Genomic DNA, 19,716 nt, shown 5'->3' with positions numbered 1-19,716 from the left:
ACTGTGGCCAATGGGTCAAATCTAACCCACCGCTTGCTTCTGTGAATAAACTTTTACAGGAACACAGCTCCAACTAATTTGTTTACATATTGTCTATGGCTGCTTTCTCTCCACAATGGCAGGGTTGAGAAGCTGCTACAGATTCTGTGTCTGTGCATGCTAAGTCACTTCTGTCATGTCTGACTCTTTGCAACCTTATGGATTGTAACCCACCAGGCTCCTCTGTCCAGGCAAGAATACTGGAGTGGGTTGCTATGCCCTCCTCCAGGAGATTTTTCCCAACGCAGGGATCGAATACACATCTCTTATGCTGCCGGCACTGGCAGGTGGGTTCTTTACCACTAGCGCCACATGGGAAGGCCTCAGGATGGCCTACAAAGCCTAAAATATGCAATCTAGCCTTTTATGGAAAAGCTTGCAATTCTTTCTCTAAAGCATGGTGCCCAGAGCAGGGTCTAATGCTGCTTGAAGTCTAAGGCCGGTTTTGAATTCAGACCCTAATTTCAGGATAAATTATGTTTCCCCTCATTCTCCCACTTCTCTCCCTTTTCTTACTGAAAAAGTGATTTTTACCCTAAACTTTCTTTTATCTATCTATCTATTTGTTTATTTTTGGCTGCGTAGCATATGGCATCTAGTTCCCCAACCAGGGATCCAACACATTCCCCCTGCAGAGGAAGAGTGGAGTCTTAACCACTGGACTGCCAGGGAAGTCCCTTACCCTAAACTTTGAGCAACACTTTCATGTGCACATTTAATCTTCTTGGCTTATAAAAGTGGTGTATAAGCCCAATTTTCAGATGAACTGACTGGGGCTCAGGGAATGTAAGGTCATATATCTAAGTGGTGACAGGACGAGAATTTCTGCGGAGGAGGTGCTTAGAGATGGCTACAGGATCTGAAGGAGAGTGAGAGTGGGACTACTAGGGTGTCAGCTATAAATTGGCACTTGACATGGGCACTTGCCATCTACCTTTAAAGGATTAAGTCATGTGCTGCTGCAGTTACTGATTTTCAATACTCCCTGAAAGGAGCTCAAGATGGAGAGCAGAAATGAGGCACTCCATGCTCTGAAAACCGGCAGAACAGGTCTTCAGATAGTTAGACATTTTAAGGAGCCAATTTTATGAACCCAATTCTTGTATCTGCTCATATCTAGAAAAGCACTAAAATCCTTCATGGTGGTGGCTGCTCCTCATGACTAGCAGAAACCTTCAGTAAAAAAAATATGTGCTTGATTGCATGTATTCCCCCTTCACCAAAATCACACATATACTGTCCTTCCCCCTACTCCTTTGGAGCAGTTTTGAGAGGAGAATCCGAGTTCTTGTCCATGGAGCCGAAGAATGGAATCCAGGAACACGCAAACACTCACAGAAGCAAGCGAAGAGGATTTATTAAAGAGGAGGAAAGTACAAAGCCCTCAGTGTAGACACTGAGAGGGGGTAAAAAGTCCCCCCAAGGTGGGTCTTACATCAGTTTTTATTTTTTATTTATTTATTTTTTCAGCCTCTAAGTTTTTATTAACATGAGTTTCCAAAAACAAGCGTCCATATTAGTGTGGGGAGTGAGGGTGGGAGGAGGGGGAAGGGCAGGAAGAAGGAATTCTGCTCTATTGGTAATAAAGCTCCAGGTTCATCCCATCGTGGATTTCATAGTCCCCCAGAGACACGTGGTCCTTAAAAATCGTGTACCACTTCTTCAGTACGATCTTGTTCCAACAGGTGCCAGTTTGGGCTGCGATCAGCTTCTTAAGGTCCCCGATGGTGTCATCCGTATTGCACTTAACACGCACCTTCTTCCCCAGACGGTCGTTGCAAACAACCTCGATCATCCTGGCTGGTGCAGCACAAGGCGGGGACCGGGAGGCAACTGAATCGGGACTTCAGGGGTCCCCTCAAATAGCCTGGAATAAGCAGACACACACACTGCTTACGTCAGTTTTTATAACCTTCCTTAAATCACATTATTTCTAACCAATCAATTTAAAGGTCAAGATACTTAATATCTTTATGGCTTCTCTTAATCCTTGGATTAAGTCACCACCCTTTTTCATGCCCTCTGGCCATTTTACCATGGACTAGATGTATGGTTTAAGATTCATGTTCATCACTTGTTTTACCCTCAAGCATATGGAACAGAATTTAATTACTGCCCTTCCCTGGATCTGAGTGCTGATGATTTATCAGACTAAACACACATTCCAGGAATTCAGGACAATGGAGCTGGATGTTTACTGAAAACAAGAGGAGGTCTCAGAGTTCTACACTGACTGCCTAGTAATCTCTACCTCAGTTTCTCAGAGCTATCTGAAGTGCTCTCCTAGGCTATAGTCCTCATTTTGCCCCAAATAAAACTTAACTTGAAACTCTCATATTGTTCATTATTTTTAAGTTGAAAAGGGGATTTGTTCCTTTATGACTGAGAACATGTCAGAAGTACATATGAAAGAACAGAGGTGGCCAGCGCTGCTGGAGACTAGGGGAACTTTGTCCCCAGGGCCCCCTAAATGCTGCCTGACAGCTCTGATCTTTTAAGTTAGACACTGCTTGAGGGCACTTCTCTGATTTTCTAACACTGGCTCAGTCCTTTGCTTCCTCTGATTATTGCATTCTCCAGAAGCAGAGGAGTGAGATAACTGAGAGTCAGGCTGCCTGGATGCACACCCTGGCTTTGCTCTAACTCACTGACCATGTAACTTTGGTCACATTATTTACCCTCTCTGTGCCCCCCTGTTTTCTCTGTAAAATGGGAATAATAAGCATGCTTGCTGCCAGAGGTATAAGGGGTAAGGAAGGCCAGTATTTGTGTTTGTTGTTACTTTGGTTATCATGGACAGCTGCCCAACATATTAACCTTGGCCTTTCATGGAGCCTGAGAGTCCATGGAAGGTCTGTGTCTTGAGCTCTAAGCCCTGAACTCTATGCGTTCCTTTCTCATACTTGCTGTGAGGAGAGAACCATTTGCTTTGCAAATATCCAGGAGAAGGGTAAGGAGATTAGGACCTTTTGTTCAGCTGAGATTGGAGAGAAACCCTGATCAACCTTCTCCTCCTCTCCCCCAACCCTAAAACAATTCCTTTAAGGAGATCTTTTAAGGCTCAGTGTTCTCTACCAAAGAGGAACCACTGATGCTTTAAGGGCATTTGCCACCTGCCTCTGCAGACATTGAAGCCTTTGCTGCTGCAGCTGGTGGAAGATGAGGCACTCTGTGCTCCAGGGAAACAAACATAAATTCTGCAAAAGTCTCATTTGGATAAGTCTTCTCTTAAGTGACCAATCTTATCTCATTAACTCTCAGTTCAGTTTAGTCACTCAGTCGTGTCTGACTCTTTGAAACCCCATGGACTGCAAAACACTAGGCTTCCCTGTCCATCACCAACTCCCAGAGTTTGCTCAAACTCATGTCCATTGAGTTGGTGATGCCATCCAACCATCTCATCCTCTGTTGTCCCCTTCTCCTCTTGCCTTCAATCTTCCCCAACATCAGGGTCTTTTCAAATGAGTCAGTTCTTCACATCAGGTGGCCAAAGTATTGGAACTCCAGCTTCAGCATCAGTCCTTCCAATGAATATTCAGGACTGATTTCTTTTAAGATTGACTGGTTTGATCTCCTTGCTGTCCAAGAGACTCTGAAGAGTCTTCTCCAACACCACAGTTCAAAAGCATCAGTTCTTCAGTGCTGAGTTTCTTTATGATCCAACTCTCACATCCATACTTGACAGCTGGAAAAACCATAGCTTTAACTATAGCTTTGACATAGCTTTTCTTCACATCTAGGAAAGCACTAAATCCCTTCTTGATGATATCAGCTCTTCATGACTACAGAAAACCTCTTGTAAGGTAAGCACTTGATTGCATGGAACTCCCGCTTCACCAAAATCTTATATATTGACCTTTTCCTACCACCCCTTTGGAGCAGTGTCTCAGAGCTATCTGAGGTGCAGTCTCCAGGGCTGTAGTCCTCATTTTGCTCCAAATAAAACTTAACTCACAGCTCTCAGGTTGTACATCTTTATAGCTGATAGTTGCATGGGATGGTGTGGATGAAGGGGAGTGGAGTAAGAGACTCCAGGTCCCAGGGGCAGGCTGTGTCTGCTTGGATCTGAGCTCAGCTTCTCAGTGTGACCTCGGGCATTTTACTTAAGTTCCCTTAAACCTCAGTTTCCCCAGTCTGTAAAAGGGATGGCAAGGCAATAATAGTATCTGCCTCAAAGGGTTTTGTTGTTGTTGTTGTTTTAGCATTAAGTGAATTAATCACCTGGCACATTGCGTGTGCTGAGTAAATGTTAGCTGTTATTATTATTTTCAGGACTGGGCCAATTCTAGTTAGTTAATGCATCAAGTTCTTAGCAGTCAATGACCAGAGGCCAAGCGAGTCTAAGGTCTGGGAACGGTCAGAGGAAACTGGATAGCAGCCCTGGGAGTACTTGTATTGAAGCCTGTAGGTTTCGTCCCTGTATTCTCTGTGAACCCAGATTGAGTCTGAATTAGAAGCTCGCAACAGTCTGATCAGCATCTTTCGGAAGACCTTGTACACTCACCTGATAGATCTCTAAGTGGGCGGTGTCACCCAGAGTGCAGCCAGCGATGCCACCCACAGCTGGGATTTTAGGCAGACTAAGTGGATGTCCTGGGGCTGCTGTCAGCGCCAAAGGTAAAACCACACTTTTGCTCCTCTCATTGCCTTCTGGGGCTGAGTGATCCTGAGACACAGTCTGGACACCTGGGATGTGACCTTATGGTGGGATTCCTATAGGTGCATCCCCTTCTGTCTGGGTAGTTAGGCTGGGAGTGGAGTGGAGTGGAGGGAGGCAGGTCCTAAAACATTGAGATTCTCAGCCTCGATCTGCAGGGGTTTTTGGTTTTTTTTTTTTTTTTTTGGTGGCAGCCGTGTGCAGGGATTTTTACAGCTATGTTTTCCCTGATTTTTATGGCTCTCTGGGGCCTTGTCCCAGGCCTTGCTGCTTCTCCCTTCTGAATCAAAGCCTAACTAGAAACGTGTGCCCCACCCCTCCGTGAATTTCTTCCCTCTTCTGTAAACCAAGCAACCTTCAATTAAACAGAAGCAAGTTTGGAGAGTGATACTTTCTCATTCCAGACTTGGTGAAACCTCACAAACTTCTAGCCATTACCTGACATATACTGCTACATTGGGATCAAAGAGCAGGTGGCTGGGCAGGACCATCTCCCATTGTCCAGTCAGGGACAAATCCTGGTCAAATGCAGACTCACTTTGCTTGTCCACACTCCTCCTCAAGAGTCCAGATGGTCCCTTTGGACCTGTGGGGCCCACTCTGACCTGTAGTGACTTTGAACCCAAGGCCTGCCTTCTGCCTGTGCCAGATAAGCCATTTTCCTAAATGTATCTTCAGTCAATAACCTTTTAAGGTTGTACCTACCAAGTCTCCATTGTGTCTCGGGGTTGATTGTCTAGGAAGGTAAACACAGATAAGATTCAGAGGGTAAATGGGAACCACGTGCCCCCTCATATCCCTTTATTTCTGGGCTGCCACCTTGCTTGCTGAGGAGAGCCAGGTGTGCGGTGGCAAGGTCTGCAGTGCTACCTATAAAAAGCTGTCAAGTGCCCATTCAGACTTGGAACGTGCATGGAGCACTTTCCATTAAAATGGCAAATTACTGCTTCTTGCATTGCAGACAGATTCTTTACCATCTGAGCCACCAGGGAAGCCCCGTGACAGGGAGAAGAAAGCACAAATCCCAAAGAAGCCTAGAGGAAACACAGAGAGCTATCCAAATATTATCTCTCTGGGGAAGTCTTCCTTGATTTGTTTTCTAGAATACTTTGCATATTTTATTGCTTATGTCATTGCATTGCACTGAGGTTTGATTGTGCTTATAGGTTTGATTTCCCAACAGGTTCTGAGTTCTTTGACGGCAGGGAGCTTGTCTAATTTTTCTTTTTGTTTTCAGTAGCCAATACTTGTGCTTGCCTGGTGGCTCAGTGCTAAAGAATCTGCCTGCCGATGCAGGAGACTCAGGAGATGCCAGCTTGATCCCTGGTTAACAAGAACCCCTGGAGAAGGAAATGGCAACCCACTTCAGTATTCTTGCCTGGGAAATTCCTTGGACAGAGGAGACTGGTGGGCTACAGTCCATGGGGTCTCGAAAGTGTCAGACATGACTTAGAGACTGAACAGCAAACAAATATGAGTTTGTTGAATAAATAGCAGGTAAATAACAGTCCTAGTTCCTGAACTGCTCACTATCATCTGAGCTTTCAGGTAGCCCACCGAATGCCTACCTTAGCCACCTTCCTTGAAAGTATCATGCAGGGGTCCATGTTGGGAAAGGACTTACAGCAGGCCCCAACTCCCATTCCCACTTTACTGCTCTGCGCTGTCCCAGGCCAGCCAGGGAAATAATGACCCTGCTACCCTCTGACCAAGATCTCTTATCTTCTTTTTCGGGCTGGCCCTCCTGCTGCAGCTGGTAAGTGCCCCATGGATGGGGAGTGCCAGGGGTCCCTGGGTACAAGGGACATTAGTCAGGGAAGGGACCATCTCTTATTTCCCTGCCATTCCAGGCACCAGAATAGTCTGTTACTTCACTAACTGGAGCCAGTACTGCTCTGAGGTTGCCTGCTACATGCCCGAGAGTGTGGACCCTTGCCTCTGCACACACATCATCGATGCTTTCGCTGGCATGACCAACTACCAGATCACAACCATCGAGTGGAATGATGAGAACCCTCTATGCTGGCATTAATGGACTCAAGCACTAGAGAGTTCTGTGCTTGGGCTCTGGGCTGAGTTGGAAGTCTTTCAGAAGTCCTTCAAGATACCAGTATCAGAATGCCTAGTCTTTGAGTCCTGTTTGCAATCACCCTCATGCCTCATTGGCAGAGTTGTTAACATCACTCTCCCCAGGGGAGGCAGGTTGCTGTCATTTGCTTAGATTATTTTCTTAGCAGACCCTCTGCATCATATTCTATGGGTCCCACGAGGTACTAAGTACAAGGGATTCATTGCGAATACAGTCCCCTGGAGTTCGCTGCATTGCAGTAAAGTCCCACACCACCCTATGAGCTAGCTACCAGTTTAATTTAAGATGGCTCTTGTGCCAATTAAACACTTGGCATGTTTATTGGGTGACTACTGATGAATTGGGTGAGCCAGGCCTTTTGCTAAGTGCTTTTCATTTATTTTTTTTAATGTAAGCCTCACAACAGATGCAAAGTTTTAACAGATATTTTAAATTGAAGACACTGTATCATAGAGAGGTTTTCCTTAGACCATACAATTAGTAAGTGGCAGAATCCAGGAATGCCTGACCAGTTTATCAGATAGGTTAATTGACACTTTTGTCCAGTTGGGAATCAGTGGGTAGGTTTTAAGGTCAAGCTCAAAGGACCTGGTGCCTGCCGGGAGTCCCCATGGAATAGAGGAGTTATGTTTGAATCCTGCTCTGCCAGCCTTGGTAGCTGGGTGATGTGGAACAAACTGCTTAACCTTTCTGACTATTACTTAGAGGGCAATGTGAGACTAACAGTTCCTGCCTGATTGTAAGTGTGACAGGAGCAATGCATGTGACATGCCTGGCATTTGGTAAGCATTTAGTAAACTGTAGACACTTCTACTGCCCCTACTCCTTGCTCTTTCCTTTAAAAGACTCAGACTTTCAGCTTTCTGGTCTTGTGTATCCTAACAGCTCCAGGCTACCTACCATCTGTGTTAAGGGACTGCTTTTAGATTCTTTCATCCTCCTTAGGATGGCCTGCCTTGTCTTCCCCTGAAGCTTCCTGTCAAAGCAGAATCCATCAGCCCACTCTCAGGGCCAGGAACAGGAACCTGTTCAATGAGTATTAATACTGCGTCCTGGAGGTACCTATGGTAAGAGAGTGCATGTGCTAAGTCACTTTAGCTGTGCTCAACTCTTTGCCATCCTGTGGACTCTAACTCACCAGGCTCCTCTGTCCATGGGATTCTCCAGGCAAGAATGTGAGAGTGGGTAGCCATGCCTTCCGCCAGGAGATCTTCCCAACCCAGGGATTGAACCCACGTCTCCTGTGTCTTCTGCATTGCAGGTGGATTCTTTACTGCTCAGCCACTGGGGAAGCCCCAGTAAGAGGGTACCTTGCTCTTATAGAGAGCTTTGCTCCCAGCACAAGAGCATAGACTGGTAATAGGGCAGGCCTGGGGCTGCTCAGGTGTGGGATAAGAGGGTGGTCAGCAGATGACATCACTTTCCCTGGGGAATTGCATTTACACTGGAATCTTCCTATCTCCAGCAATACAGAACTGAAAACCCTGATATCTGTTGGAGGCTGGAACTTTGGGACCCAAGGGTGAGACTTTGTATTCAAGGCAGAATCACTCCCAGATTACTCAGTCTCATCCAGACTTCAAGTTCTCTAAGATTCTCTGACATGGGTCATCTCTAGATTTCAGGTATCAGTTTAGATATCCCTTAACCTTCTCATCAGAGTCCTCCTTGAAGTCTTTCCCTCCTTGATCATAGCTCTTACCAGGCTGTAGTTTAAATGATTGTCTACTTATCTATACCTTCCTCCAAAGAAGCTCCTCCAGGGCAGAAACTATTTTATTCATCACTATATCCCAGCACTATCAAACATCAAATGAACACCTGAATAATTGAATATACATCTGGACAAATAAGAGGCTAAGTGACAAGACAGGATCCAAGAGCTTAGATCACTATTGCTTCTTCCTGTGTTCCATGTCCCCCATCCCCTGGCCCCAAGTACTCCATGGGAGAACTCTGCATTTGAGAAAGTCCATGTCGAAGCCCCTCACTGCCACTAAGATCATAATGACTTGTTGACTCCAGATTCTCTGACATGGTGGCCACTGCTGAGAACCACCAGACCTTCATCCAGTCAGTCATATAGCTTTTGAGGAAGAACAACTTCAATGAGCTGGGTATTGACTGGGAGTATCCTGGCAACTGTGACAGCCCAGCTGACACCAAGCAACTCCTCACTGTCCTGTTGAAGGTGACTTACTTTCTCTGCGTCCAAAGAATATAGGATCTAGGTGGGGGAAAAGACCTCTGCATGATGAGGAGTTCTGAATACAGCTGAAAGTGTGATTCTCAGCCTGCCTGCCTCAAAGCCTGATTTCTTTAGTGCAAGATCAGATCATGCTTTCAGGGAAAACTCATAGAGCCAAGTTATAGAGACTAGTGTAAGGCAGCACAATGAAAGATAATTTATTTATAGTAAGAAACCTGCCAAAGAGTCTGAAATATTCGTGTTCTAAGCATCGCTATGGGAAGTCAAATAGTCCTCAAATAGGTCCTTCTCTGAGGGGCAGTGTATAGGACAAGATGAGCCAGTTACAGACTTGAGATGCTCAATAGCCCCTCGCTTTGGTGAGTGGAGGCAGATGCCTCCAGGGGGTATTTCTGCCACCAGGAGCAGACATAAAGTTGTTGGGCCAGAGTGTTTTCTCCTCTGGGCAGCTTGTTTGAGCACCAATGATTGCTTTGATACTCTTACTTCCTCATCCTTCATGATTGATTTTTCCAGTTGCTACATTTAATTACATGTAGTTTGTAGAGGTAGGAGCCATTTTTTGCCCTATAGAAGCTTTTTAGTTTTGTTTTTATGCTCTGGACATTATTTGTTCATTTTAGTTATTTATTTTTTAATAATTTTATTTATTTATTGTTTGTGCTGGGTCTTCCCAGCCAGTCCCAGATTGCTGATTTCTGCTGCATGGGCTTTTCTCTAGTTGCAGTGAGCAGGAGCTACTCTGTAGTTGCAGCACACGGGCTTTTCATTGCGGTGGCTTCTCTTGTTGTTGAGCACAGGCATTAGGGCTGGGGCTCCAGTAGCTGTGGTTCCTGGGCTCTAGAGCACAGGCTCAGTAGTTGTTGCACATGGGCTTAGTTGCTTCATGGTGTGTGAGATCTTCCCAGACCAGGGATTGAACCTGTGTCTCCTGCATTGGCAGGCGGATTCTTTACCTTTGAGTCACCAGGGAAGCCCTGGTTATTTTAATATTTAAAAGGTCTCTTTTACATAGAAGGACTCTTAGAAGGTCACCAATTTTCTCTCAAAACAAGGTTTTTTTGAAGAAAAACTCATTTTTGTTCCCAAAGACCAACAATACTTTCTGAAGCAAAGAACTCTAAGTTGAATACTTTTTAGCTTCCCTTATGAGAATCATGACCTTGTAAGATGCTTATTGGTCCTTGCAACTTCAGTCCAGTGTCCTCTGTTCAATAGGAAACGTATGAGGCTTTTGAGCATGAAGTCACCCAGAGCAACAAGCCCAGGTTGCTGATTTCTGCTGCTGTCTCAGCTGGCAAAGGTACCTTTGAGACTGCCTACCAGATCCCTGAAATGTCAAAGCAAGTAACCCCCAGGCCTGTGGGCCCAAGATAAGAGCTAATTAACCCTGAGACCTCCCCCATACATTGGCTAATGCTCAGATACCCTGGAGAGAGAGGGCTCTGTCCCAGAAGAATAAGATGATCCCAAAGCCTGAGAGAGACATGGGAAGCCAGTCAAAATTCTTAATGACAAAAGGCTACTTGGAAAAGTTAGTTGAGTTTCAAACTTTTATAAGACCTGAAGGTCTGAGTGTAATGAGTTATTGATTACAGACTGTGTGCCTTCTATATATCAACTTTTCAAATAAAGGTGAGACAGAATGGAGTAAAGAATACTAAAGCATAATCCTTCATGACATGATTACAAACCATATTCAGTTGGGACTGGGACCTTTAGGGGAAGTGGGATGGAGAGTATTATTTTCCTTGGGTCATTTTTCTTCTGTTGTATCCTACCCCCCACTACCCAAGGTACATGGACCTCATCAATGTGATGACCTATGACCTGAGGGGTTCCTGGGATGGTTTCACAGGAGAGGACAGCCCTTTGTTTTCAGGACCCAACGACAAGGGAGACTACAAATACTTCAGTATGGTAAGTGAGGATTTGGGCCAGTCAGCTCTGATGGATATTTTCAACCAAGTCTTGAGATCTCTGGCCAAGGAGTAAAAGGAAGGCTGAGGAAGCTTGATGGACAAGATGAAGATAGTGAACTTTCTTAACTCAGTTCATGTTGCCTACTTCCTTGTGCCTATGATTAATTGTACTCATTTATTTTTTACACCAAAGGAAGCAGAATTGTGGTTTGGGATAATCCCAAACATTATATAACTATCATTTTCATTGATATTAGGAACATATTTCATGATCTATCTTGCCCTTAATCTTCCTCACTTTTCATCCATTTTCTCCCTCTAAGATTGATCTTCCTAACTTGTATGGCATAGGAAGCTATATAATAAACCTTCTTAATGATTAGTAGATGTATAAATTGATTAGATGTGATTTCAGTGCAGAATTCAACCAGAGATTTTAAAATAGGCATGGGAAAGTCTCCCAGGGGAATACCCTATGCTTACACGATTCTGAGATACGGTATTTTGCCAGTTGGGGAAATGAGAGGATGCATGACTGAACTCGTTACATTCCAAATGCCAAGTCTAGTAGATGGGAAGAAGGATAATGGGACATTTCATTCCTAATTGACACTAAGCCCTGCTACCTACACAATGTATATCTTAATGAGGGTGCCTATAACACCCAGTTCCAGAAGGGAGGGTACGCCTTTCCTTTCTATGAGGCTGGGTTATGGAAGAGTCTTGACTTCAGGCTATGTCTAAAGTGGCTGGGAAACTGGGTAGAAAATGTTGACTATTCCACAGGCCTCTGGGCACAAGCTCAGCTGCTTCTTAGTAAACATCTTCCTTACCTTTCCTCTAGGATTATGCAATGAACTACTGGAAAAACCAAGATGCCCTGCTGAGAAACTGATGGTGGGCTTTGGGGCTTATGCCAGTACCTTCACTCTCACCAACCCTCCCACCGTGGCCTGGATGCTCCCACCTCTGGCCCAGGGGCTGCCAGAGCCTACACCTAGGAGGCAGGGAGTCTTGCCTACTTTGAGGTAATGTCCCAGAGGGCTGGGAAGACCAAGGAGATTGACTCTCTGCTCTAAAGGGTCAAAAATACTTCCAAAAAAAGAATTTATTCTTTGATTTCTAATCAGGGTACCCCATGTTGCCTGCTCTGAGTGTGTGTGGTGGGGAGGGAAGGGTAAACTATAAATAAAATATCTTAAATTTTAATCTTTTAGAGTAAATATGCATGATTAATACTAGTAATGTTTAACATTTACCAAGTCCAAATGGATAGCCAGCTCTGTTTTTATATATTTATCCTATTTAACACTCAACAATGGTGAGATGGATTTTGTCATCTTACACAGACGACAGGGAGGCACAGAGGGATTAAGAAGCCTGCTCAAGGTCACAGAATCTAAGTGGCCGAGCTAAGATTCAAACTAAGGTTGTCCAGCTCCAGCATCTCAGACCCTAACCATTATGCATTAGCATCCCCTTGTTGGCTCTTTTGTGACAAACCTTCTTTCGAATAAAGGAACAAACAAGCTAGTTTCAAAGGGAAACTGGGGCACAAGGCACAAAGAAGCTGCTCTGTTCCTTATACACAGATTGGTGTTGGCACACCCAGGAATGGCAGGAATTCAGGTCTCATCTTCCCAGCCAGTGCCCTTTCCATGGTGCCACGCACAGGAGGAAGAGCAAGGAGCCTGGGTGAAATGGAGCCATGCGCTCTTATTTCCAGTAAAGAGGGGTGGGGTAGGAGTGTATTCCAGAAAAGAAAGAGAGGGAGAGGGAGACATGAGCCGGGCAGAGCCAGGTCCATCTGAGCCGTGATTGCTCCTCTTGCCCCAGGTTTGTTCCCTCCTGAAAGGAGCCACTGAAGTGTGGAATGCCCCCCCAGGAGGTGCCCTGTGCCTACAGGGGAATCAGTAGATTGGATATGCCAACCCCAAGAGCTTCATGATCAAGGTAAGTCCCTCCAAACCCTACCTTCTGTACACCTGGGATTGGCAGGGAACCTCCCCTCCAAGTACATTGGAATTAGCACAAGAAAATACCAAAGAGAGGAAAAGTAAAACCCAAGGTGGCCCCGAGGTCTCGAGGGAGCCAGTGGTCCAGCTGCAGAGCCCGGCAGTTGGAACAGCCCCTCTGCTCCTCAGCAACTGCAGGGGTTCCTCCCTTCCCTCAGCCCCTCCCCCTTCCCATGCCCAGCCCCCAGGCCCCTTCCTGGACTCTCCCCTTTGACCCCTGCCCTCCTCAACTCTATGACTCTGCTCCTGATCCAGCTCTCTGACACTCTTCCTGCCCCAGGACCACAGTGTAGATCTGAGTTCCTTCCTCTCCTCTGCTCCTGCTTACAGTAACTTCAAGCAGGAAGAACCCAAAATCTGGAGATGAGAGATCCACGGGGCCATTGGGCATCTGCCAACTGGCCTTTACATGCTCACATCTGGATGGTTACTGTTTATCAGTCCCAAAGCCCTTCAGTCGATACCTCATAATCACCAGCTCTGTCTCTCTGCCCAGACACTTGCCACGTGAAGGGCCCTGTGTATCTTTTGCCACTGCAACCCACTCAAGCTCCAGCTCAGACAGGCCTTCACAGAAGGTGGCTGGTGATACAGAGAGCAGGCGTGAGATTCATCCTCCCTCACTTGGTAGTCCTAAAATCTCTCCTTGTCCACAACTATGTCCATGAGTCCTTCAAAGTGCCTGTGGAAAGCCATTCTCCATTCCCTCCTCTCCATGACTGGATCATGGTCTTCCCCGTCATTCTGCTGGAGTCATTCCCTGCACTTGTGCAAAGGCCGCCCTACAGTCCCCTGATTCTCTCCCACAGGCTGAGTGGCTGCTGAAGAACAGGTTGGGGTGGCCATGGTCTGGAGCATTGGCTTGGATGACTTCACAGGCACTTCCTGTGGACAAGGCAAATACCCTTTCATGCATGCCCTCAAGTCTGCACTTGGCGTCTCCACTCCTGGTGAGTAGTGATGCACCTCTCACCATCCACAAGAGGACAAAATGGACATGGTTAAGGAGGAATAAAAGACCATCCAGTGCTCCCCTCAGCCTGGCCTCAGAGGAAGCCCCCTTCAGATCTTCCACCTGTCCTAGCATGTCCATCGGCGCTGGTGTTTGCGACCCAGAAAGAAAGACTCAGATGGCTGCTATGGGGCAGCCCTTGGGTGGCTGCCCTCATGAAAGGTCTATCACTGTTCTTAAGAGTTCTTCTTGTAGAGCTGTCCTGGGAGCCCCTGGAGAACATCTGGGAGCCTGGGTAGGGAGGGGACCACAAACACCTTGTTTCTGTTCTCATCTGTCCAGCTCCAGCCTTTAGGAACTATGTGGAATAAAGAAGAAAAACCAAGGAAGGGATGCCAAAGTTAGATGATGAGGAAAGGGATGAAAAAAAGAGAACTCTGAAGGGGTCCAACTGGCCCTTTTTCTGAAGTGAGGAGCAGAGTTACAATTGGTCTCAGGATACAATTTTGCCCCTAACATAAGGACCAGGGCAGATGCAGAAAGCAGAAGGGAGGGGCCGGGAACCATGGGGACAGCCAGTGCTGACTGATGGACCATGTGAGTTCTGCCAGTTCTTTCAACTTTCAAGTTATCCTCACAGGTGCTCTTGGAGACCAGGCGTAATTAGTCTATTTAAACATAAAAACTAGGGAGGTATTAGTCAAAGGGTGCATGTTTTAGTTATACAATATGGATAAATCCTGGAGATCTATTGTAGAACACAGTAACTATTGTTAACAATGCTTTATTGTATACTTTACAATTTGCTAAAAGGGTAGATCCTATGATACGCGCTCTTATTGCAAAAGTTAATAATAAAGAGGGTGAGAGGAGACTTTTGGAGGGGATGAACATGTTTATGGCATTGATTGTGGTAAACATGATGTGTACTTATCTCCATCTCATCAAGTTGTATGCATTAACAGTTTTTTTATATGCCAGTCATACCTAATAAAGTGGTTTAAAAGGAAAGATATTAGTGTAGTTGGCATTGCACAGGCTCTGTACTCAAGACAGAACTGGTTTTGAATCTCAGTTCACCTTAGCTGACATGAATAAAATGATTTTTAAAATTCTTCCACTCTGTAGGATTTTGGTGGGGAGGTATGGACTTCCCAGGTGGTGCTAGTGGTAAAGAACCTACCTGCCAATGTAGGAGATGTAAGAGACCCACGTTAGATCCCTGGATCAGGAAGATCCCCTGGAGGAGAGCATGGCAAACCACTCCAGTATTCTTGCCTGGAGAATCCCCATGAACAGAGGAGCCAGGCAGACTACAGTCCACAGAGCAGACTACAGTCCACAGGGTCGCAAGAGTCAGACATGACTGAAGCAACTTAGCATACATGGAACATAGTATTTGGGCAAGCATTTAAGGGATGGAGGTGATAAATAAGCGTTATTTTCCCCTTAAGCATAAACTAAAATAAAAACTAACCATTGTGCAGCACTTACTATTTTACATACCATACACACTGGGAAATGCTTCACAGAGTAATTCTCAGATTAGTGTCTCTAATACAAGTAAAGGGAAGAATTGAGGCTCAGAGAAGTTAATGACTTGTTTGTGGTCACTGAGCTCATGGCAGGGCTGGGCTATGAACTCGGGGATCACTGATTCAGGCCCGGAGCATTTAACCACTGGTTCAGATAACATGAGGATCCCCCGGTGACACTACAGACACAACACTTGTGCTGGGAAAGGAGACCACTCTAGAACCTATGGGCTCCTTTACTTACTCTCTCAGGTTGCAGACTGCCCCCCTCTACTGTGGGCTCCTCCACAAACACTGAAGCTCGCAAGGCTGGCAGCACTGATGACAGTGAATTCTGTGCCAAAGAGTCTGGCGGTCTCTATCCCAGCCCCACCAGCAAGCATGCCTTCTACAGCTGCGTGGATGCACATATACCTCTGAGGATGCTTGTTGGGCAGGCCTGGTCTTTGACACAAGCTGCTCTTGCTGTAACTGGGCTTAAGCTATCCCCTTGTGGGGTCCACCGGGGACTCTAGGAACAGAATGATGATTAATGGAAGTTTTGCCTCAGAATGCCTCATGTCTACTTTGATTTATAAGTCTGTGTGATACTCTCCTGCGTGTAAAAGAGAAGTCCTGCCTTCCTGCTCCCTAGATGGCTGGAGAGGTTGGGGCTGGGAGATGAGGGGTAGTGACTGGGAGCTCTCTGAGCCTCTCTCTGGGAAGTTCTGGAGCTCTGGGCCCCTCCTGAGGCAGAAGGGGAGTAGAAATGGGAAAGTCTAGGAGGAGAAAGAGATCAGATCCATATTCTTTCTCATAAGTATGACTCCAAATGGTCTTGCAAAAGGACCTAGAAAAGTGACTAAACTCAGAACACTCAATTGACTATATCTCCTCCTTCAGGAAACTCTTCTTTCACCAGGTTTACTCAGACTCCAGGGCTATACAACCCAAGCAAACCATACTTGTTTGAGGACAGAGCATGATAGCCAACTGCAGGACAGTCCACACACTCCACTTCCACACCTGTGAGCCTAGGAATAAAATTCATCAGCATGATATAGAAATTAGCTCATTTAAAAAAAATTAGTTCATCATCTTCATTGCCCCACCACACCTGAATATGCCTTCAATTCCCTAAGGGAAAGCAACAAGAAAATGAAAATACACATCACAGCAGGGGTGGGAGATCTCACTCCTGACATCTCCAGGGTGGCATGGCCCCTGCTCCAAGGACCTGAGGAAGAGAGCAGCTCACCAAGTGAGGAAGAGTTTCCACACTAACCAGCTCATTTTTTGGGTCAGGGAAGGGTGGTTCTGGGCATCGTGCTCTTTGGACAAAACCAGTGTAAACAACAAGCAGAACCCCTGGAAGTTAATTTCTTTCCTTCCCATCTCATCAGCTGAATATGAACAGTGTTTCTATCTGAATATGAGCAGTGTTTGTCTGGGATAGTCCTGGTTGTTAACTATTATCCTTGCCTCCTGTTGATTTAATAAGTTTTACTTGTTTTAAAATTTTACTTAAATTTTTTTTCTACTGGCCATAGCAAAGTTATCTGGAATGGATTCGACACCCCTCCACTTTATACTACTTTCAATTTCGGCCATGTCTGTACACGGTGTTTTTACTTTAAAACACATGGTTAAATCTAAATGATCACTGGTGATGACCCATCTCTCTTTTCCTGGTTCTTTTCTGGGTGGTGCTGTGATTAGTTGCTCTGTTGTGTCCGACCCTTTGAGAGCCCATGGACAGTAGCCTCTCAGGCTCCTCTGTCCACGGGGATTCTCCAGGTAAAAATACTGGAGTGGGTTGCCATGCCCTCCTCCAGGGGATCCTCCCAACCCAGGGATCAAACCCAGGTCTCCCACACTGCAGGCAGATTCTTTACCATCTGAGCCACCAGAGAAGCCCTGCTCTTTTCTGACAAAGCTTAAACTATAGCCTCTTACAGTGGCCACTTGCAGATACTCACTGACAAATGAACATGTGCTTGGATGGAAGCAGCTAGGGATAGCTATTTCCTCCGGTCTGCCTGGCTAGAGTGGAGAAGGCAATGGCAACCCACTCCAGTACTCTTGCCTGGAGAATCCCATGGACGGAGGAGCCTGGTAGGCTGCAGTCCATGGGGTTGCTGAGAGTCGGACATGACTGAGTGACTTCACTTTCACTTTTCACTTTCATGCATTGGAGAAGGAAATGGCAACCCACTCCAGTGTTCTTGCCTGGAGAATCCCAGGGATGGCGGAGCCTGGTGGGATGCCGTCTGTGGGGTCGCACAGAGTTGGACACGACTGAAGTGACTTAGCAGCAGCAACAACAGCCAGGCTACAGGGGGAGGTCTTGATACTGCCGCTCCTTGGTGGGCCGCCTACTGTGCTGTGCCCTGAACCATGGCCTGCAAGATGCACAAAATCATCAGGTCGCCTACATGGGATCAGTGGGAAATTTGGGAAAATACAGGTTAGAATTATGTGGAATATGAACAGGTAAAGAGAAATCAAGCAGTCACACCACTGAACTTGTAGAGAGTAATGTGAATGCTCTTGCTACAGGGCTTGTCATTTGTTGTGTGGCATAAATCTACAACCACTTATTTTATTCTCTGACAACACTTTCTATTTTTCAAGTAACTGCTTTTGTTAGCGATAAGCTACGTACAGTTAAAGTGACTATATAATGAAAAATTAAGTACTGAATTTCCATATTCCAAGAAAGTTGAGATGAATTTATAACTTGTGTAAGATGTTAGTTGACATTAACTGTCTACCATAGGGTTGTTGAGTATTGCATGAAAACCAGAGGACACAAATCTGCTGAATAAGCATCACCATCTATTTCTAAATTACTAATTAATTTAAGAGGATTTTACTTAAATTTGACTACTTAACAGAGGTAGTTACTAAAGGTATTTTATATCACTTGGTGAAGCATAAAATGTCAATTTAGGTAAATATAAGAACACTTTTCCTATAGAACAGAAGTACCAAATTCATTTCTCTCTTTTTCTACTGTGTATGTATGTGTGTATGTGTGCACACAATTATATAAGTGAAACTGTTTGCAGAATAATTTCACAGCTTTTACACAATACCAAATTTATATTGATGTAATCTGATGCATTCATTATATAGAAAATCAGATAAGTTAATTCTAATAATAGTTGAATTTTTTCACCTAGTTCATGAAATCAAAGTAAAGCTTTTTGTGGTTCATTTCATCAAAGGCGAAACATCTGACATTATTGTAAATGCTATTGTAAATTCAGTTTAAAAGTTCAACATTAAAAATTGTTTTTGTGGTGGTGAATTTAAATGTTAGTGGAAAACAACATTATGCACAAATTTAAAATTTATGCAAAAATTAAAAAAACCCTACAGAGCAGAAATGTCCTGGGAGTTAGCTGAAGTCACAAACCACTCACTAATGTGTTTTAAAACATGGCATTCTATCATTCAAGATAAAAGTTATAAAAGTTTCAAATATTTTTATATGCAAAGAGTAACTGATCTGTAACTTTTTGGACAATGCTGATGTTGAGTCAAGAAAATATACATCAATGTGGCAGTACAAGCTTCCTCTCTTTGCTGCCTATTTTATGTTTGATTTTAGAAATGTTTGGATCATTAAAGAATTACTTCTTAATTAATTCAAAGTGTTCCAGAGTGGTACTGAATTTTTTAAAAAATTGTATGTCTTCTACATTTTGGTTGCATTTTATTCCCAATTGGTTATAAATGTTTTATCAAAGTATTTAATGGAGAAGCTCTAAAACATTTTAATGTTTGAAGTTTTCATAAGTTAATATTATCAAAAAAGAATTTTGCAAATAAGAAGACTCTGAAAGAGGCACTGAACAAATTAAACAAGAAGTGCTCAAATGTTATATAACATACAATTTTGAAATATTAAAATTTTGAAACATTTCAATTTGTAAAGAAGACCATTTTGATAGAGCTACTATTTTTAGTATGATTTTTAATTGGATATATTTATTACTAATTAGATTAGAAAGAAACTGAAGAGGTGTACAATCTTGCATCTAAGTTTGGGGAAATATTCAAAGGAGTCATGAAGATAGTTGTTGAAGAAATCTTCTATGGATGGAAGCAAAAAGATAGCATCTGTGAAAATATTAGCATTATAATATTAAAACATTTTAGTAGAAAAAAACAGAATTGAGAATATCCCCAATTTAGCAGGTTTCCTAGGTGGCTCAGTGGTAAAGAATCCACTGCCAATGCAGGAGGTGCAAGAGACACAGGTTTGATCCCTGGGTAGGGAGGATCCCTTGGAAATAGAAATCCACTCCAAT

At 44.5% G+C, this 19,716-nt stretch overlaps 1 protein-coding gene and 1 pseudogene across 1 annotated transcript; one reads left to right on the top strand and one right to left on the bottom strand.

The window, feature by feature from the left end:
- Window positions 1–1,500: 1,500 nt before the first annotated feature.
- On the bottom strand, window positions 1,501–1,917 carry LOC133040203 (ubiquitin-like protein 5). Its single transcript, XM_061119956.1, has one exon. It carries the CDS (start codon window positions 1,832–1,834, stop codon window positions 1,613–1,615), a length of 222 nt encoding a protein of 73 aa, XP_060975939.1. The 5' UTR covers window positions 1,835–1,917; the 3' UTR covers window positions 1,501–1,612.
- Window positions 1,918–4,589: 2,672 nt separating this feature from the next.
- On the top strand, window positions 4,590–15,933 carry LOC133074515 (acidic mammalian chitinase-like; annotated as a pseudogene).
- Window positions 15,934–19,716: the final 3,783 nt, after the last annotated feature.

This window comes from Dama dama, chromosome 20, assembly GCF_033118175.1.
Source record: "Dama dama isolate Ldn47 chromosome 20, ASM3311817v1, whole genome shotgun sequence".
Taxonomy (NCBI): Eukaryota; Metazoa; Chordata; class Mammalia; order Artiodactyla; family Cervidae; genus Dama; species Dama dama.
Note: the sequence above shows the minus strand (reverse complement) of the source record. Positions and strands in the feature narration are given on the sequence as shown.

What these genes read in the sequence shown, in the direction of transcription:
- LOC133040203 (XM_061119956.1), bottom strand. Translation starts at nt 1,834, where the DNA reads ATGATCGAGGTTGTTTGCAACGACCGTCTGGGGAAGAAGGTGCGTGTT.